The 2,524-nt window shown below is 48.7% G+C and overlaps 1 protein-coding gene across 3 annotated transcripts in view; it reads right to left on the bottom strand.

The window, feature by feature from the left end:
• MED25 (mediator complex subunit 25) overlaps window positions 1-394 on the bottom strand; it is a 16,333-nt gene extending 15,939 nt beyond the window's left edge. For all 3 annotated transcript variants that reach the window (XM_034986984.1, XM_034986985.1, XM_034986986.1), the window contains exons 1-2: window positions 210-394; window positions 68-113 (exon numbers count right to left, since the gene is read on the bottom strand). In XM_034986984.1, the coding sequence (XP_034842875.1) occupies window positions 68-113; window positions 210-343 (180 nt within the window). In that variant the 5' untranslated portion in view covers window positions 344-394. The remainder of the gene's footprint in view (window positions 1-67; window positions 114-209) is intronic.
• Window positions 395-2,524: the final 2,130 nt, after the last annotated feature.

Here is a 2,524-nt window from a genome sequence, read left to right as displayed (position 1 = left end):
TCCCTCAGACCCCGGAGGCCCGTCCCCGGCTCCCTCCTCCCTCAGACTCGGGAGTCCCAAGACTCACGTCTCCCCCGAAGTCCGTCTCGGCAGGAGGACCACCATTAAAATACCTGTGAGGGTCGGAGGCAAAAGGTCGGGGTCAGGCAAGAAACCGTGGAAAACTAAAGTCGGAGGGCCGGATTGGAAGTCGCGGAAACGGCACTCACTCGATGGCCGGAAGCAGGTAGTGCTTGCGCAGCCCTTCGAAGTAAGGCCCCAGGTTGGCTGTGCCCTCAATCACAAACACCACATCAGCCACGAGGCCCCCGGCTCGGGCCGGGCCTTCCGACCCGGGGACCATGCCCCGCGCAGCAGCCGCCACCGCCGCCACCGCCGCCGCCACCGCAGCCGCTGCGGGATGAGCGGAAGTGCGCCTGCGCCGCGCGTGCACCGACGTCGGACGTCGTAGCGCCGCTGCTTGACGCGCCTGCGGCCATGTTTGTGCGGGGCAAGGAGGGAGCGTTGGTTCTGTGTCCGTCCTCGTTCGTGCCCACCGCGTGCAAGATTAAGGGCATAGCGCACCCCTTCGGGGGCCTGACGGCGAAGACTGAATTATTGTCAGGACTGTGGAGTGACATATACTGAGAGAGGGGCAGTCGGCCGCCATCTTTGAGCGAGGCGCCTGTTCCGACTCTGGTCTCAATCGGAGGGTCAGGAGACCTGGTTGCTATGCAACGCATACGCAGCCTTAGTTTTCTAGGGAGAGATTAGGTTTCTAGCTAAATTTTTTCTGGCGCGGGGAGATGGGGGGAGGGTCGTGTGAAGGATCCAATCACATCCTCTGAAATGGGTTACTAGGCAACGCTCGAGGTTGCCGTCCACTCGGAGGGGAGTGCAGCTGTTCGCCCCCCTCAAAGAAGCCGAATTCCGACCCAAGTGGCGGTTGCTAGGCAACACCTGATTGTTGTTTTCTGGGAGGGCGGCCAGAAACTGGCCTAGAACATAAATACATTCCAGGTGGATTAAAAATGTAAATGCAACAGATGAAACCTTAAAAATAGCTGAAGGGCTAAAGAAACACGCTGTACAGTCCTGAAGCCTGGAAAAAGAGTTTATCCTCACAGCAAAGCCAGAAAACGTAGAATATTGGTCAATTTGTCCAAAAGACTCCATAAGCCGAGTTGGAAAACAAAATACGATAAACTGGGAAAGTCATTTGTAACATATATGTTGACTGAAATTTACTGCACAAATACATCTTACCAATAAAATTTTAGGAAAATTTTAAAAAAAGATATTTTTTAATGGTAGGAGGCTCTTCCCCCCACACAAAACCATTTGAAATGGCAAGTAAACATCTGAAAACCGCTTATCTTCAATTAAAAAGCATTTTACCTTTGTCACGTTAATTAATATGGGAAAGAATAAAGTCCATGAGGGCGGGAGAGTTTGGGCTCAGACGCAGTCTAGAGGCGGTGTGAATAAGCACTTGTCCCAGTGCATTTTGGCAATGTACCTCAAGATAAAAGGGTGCCTTCCTCTCACACACAGTTGTATCACCATTTTGTCACATTTACCTTATCCATCCCTGTTTTCTTTTATTTTCTCTGCTTAAGTCTTTTATTTTATTTTTCAAGATTTTATTTATTTGACAGAGACACAGCGAGAGAGGGAACACAAGCAGGGGGAGTGGGAGAGGGAGAAGCAGGCTTCCCACTGGGCAGGGAGCCCGACGCGGGGCTCGATCCCAGGACCCTGGGATCATGACCTGAGCCGAAGGTAGACGCTTAACGACTGAGCCACCCAGGCGCCCCAACAAAATTATTTATTGGTGTCATCTAACACTAAATCCACAATCAAATTTCCTCAATTCTCTTAAAATGCCTTTTTTCAATTGTTTTATTTGCATCAGAATCCAAAGACCAAACATATTTAGACATTGTATCTCTTGTTTCTTTTAATCTAAAGCAGCTCCCATTTTTTTATGCCAGTGTAATTCAACTTTAATAAAATTATAAGGAAGGGGCGCTTGGGTGGCTCAGTTGGTTAAGTGTCTGCCTTCAGCTCAGGTCATGATCCCAGGGTCCTGGGATCAATGCATCAATCTTCCTGCTCAGCGGGGAGCCTGCTTCTCCCTCTGCTGCTCCCCCTGCTTGTGCTCCCTTGCTCTCTTTGTCAAATAAATAAATAAAATCTTTTAAAAAAATAATAAAATTATAAGGAAGATTAAATTGGAGAAAGGAAAAATGATTAACAGGTAAGAAGATTAAAATGCTTCCTAACATTAAAATCTGCCCTGTTAACTAAAAGGAAACCTTTCTTTAGATAAGCTGAATGTATGATTGGTTGTATTAACTGATTTTTTTTAAGGATTTTATTTATTTATTTGAGAGAGAGAGAGGGCACAAGTCGGGGGAGAGGGACATACAGAGAGGGGGGAGCAGACTCCCCGCTGAGCAGGGAGCCCTACCAGGGCTGGATCCCAGGCCCCCAGGATCATGACTTGAGTTAAAGACAGATGTTTACCTGACTCAGCCACCCA

This window comes from Mirounga leonina, unplaced genomic scaffold (assembly GCF_011800145.1).
Source record: "Mirounga leonina isolate KUSES-001 unplaced genomic scaffold, KU_Mleo_1.0 Mir_376, whole genome shotgun sequence".
NCBI lineage: Eukaryota > Metazoa > Chordata > Mammalia > Carnivora > Phocidae > Mirounga > Mirounga leonina.
This window is presented reverse-complemented; position numbering and strand designations above follow the sequence as displayed.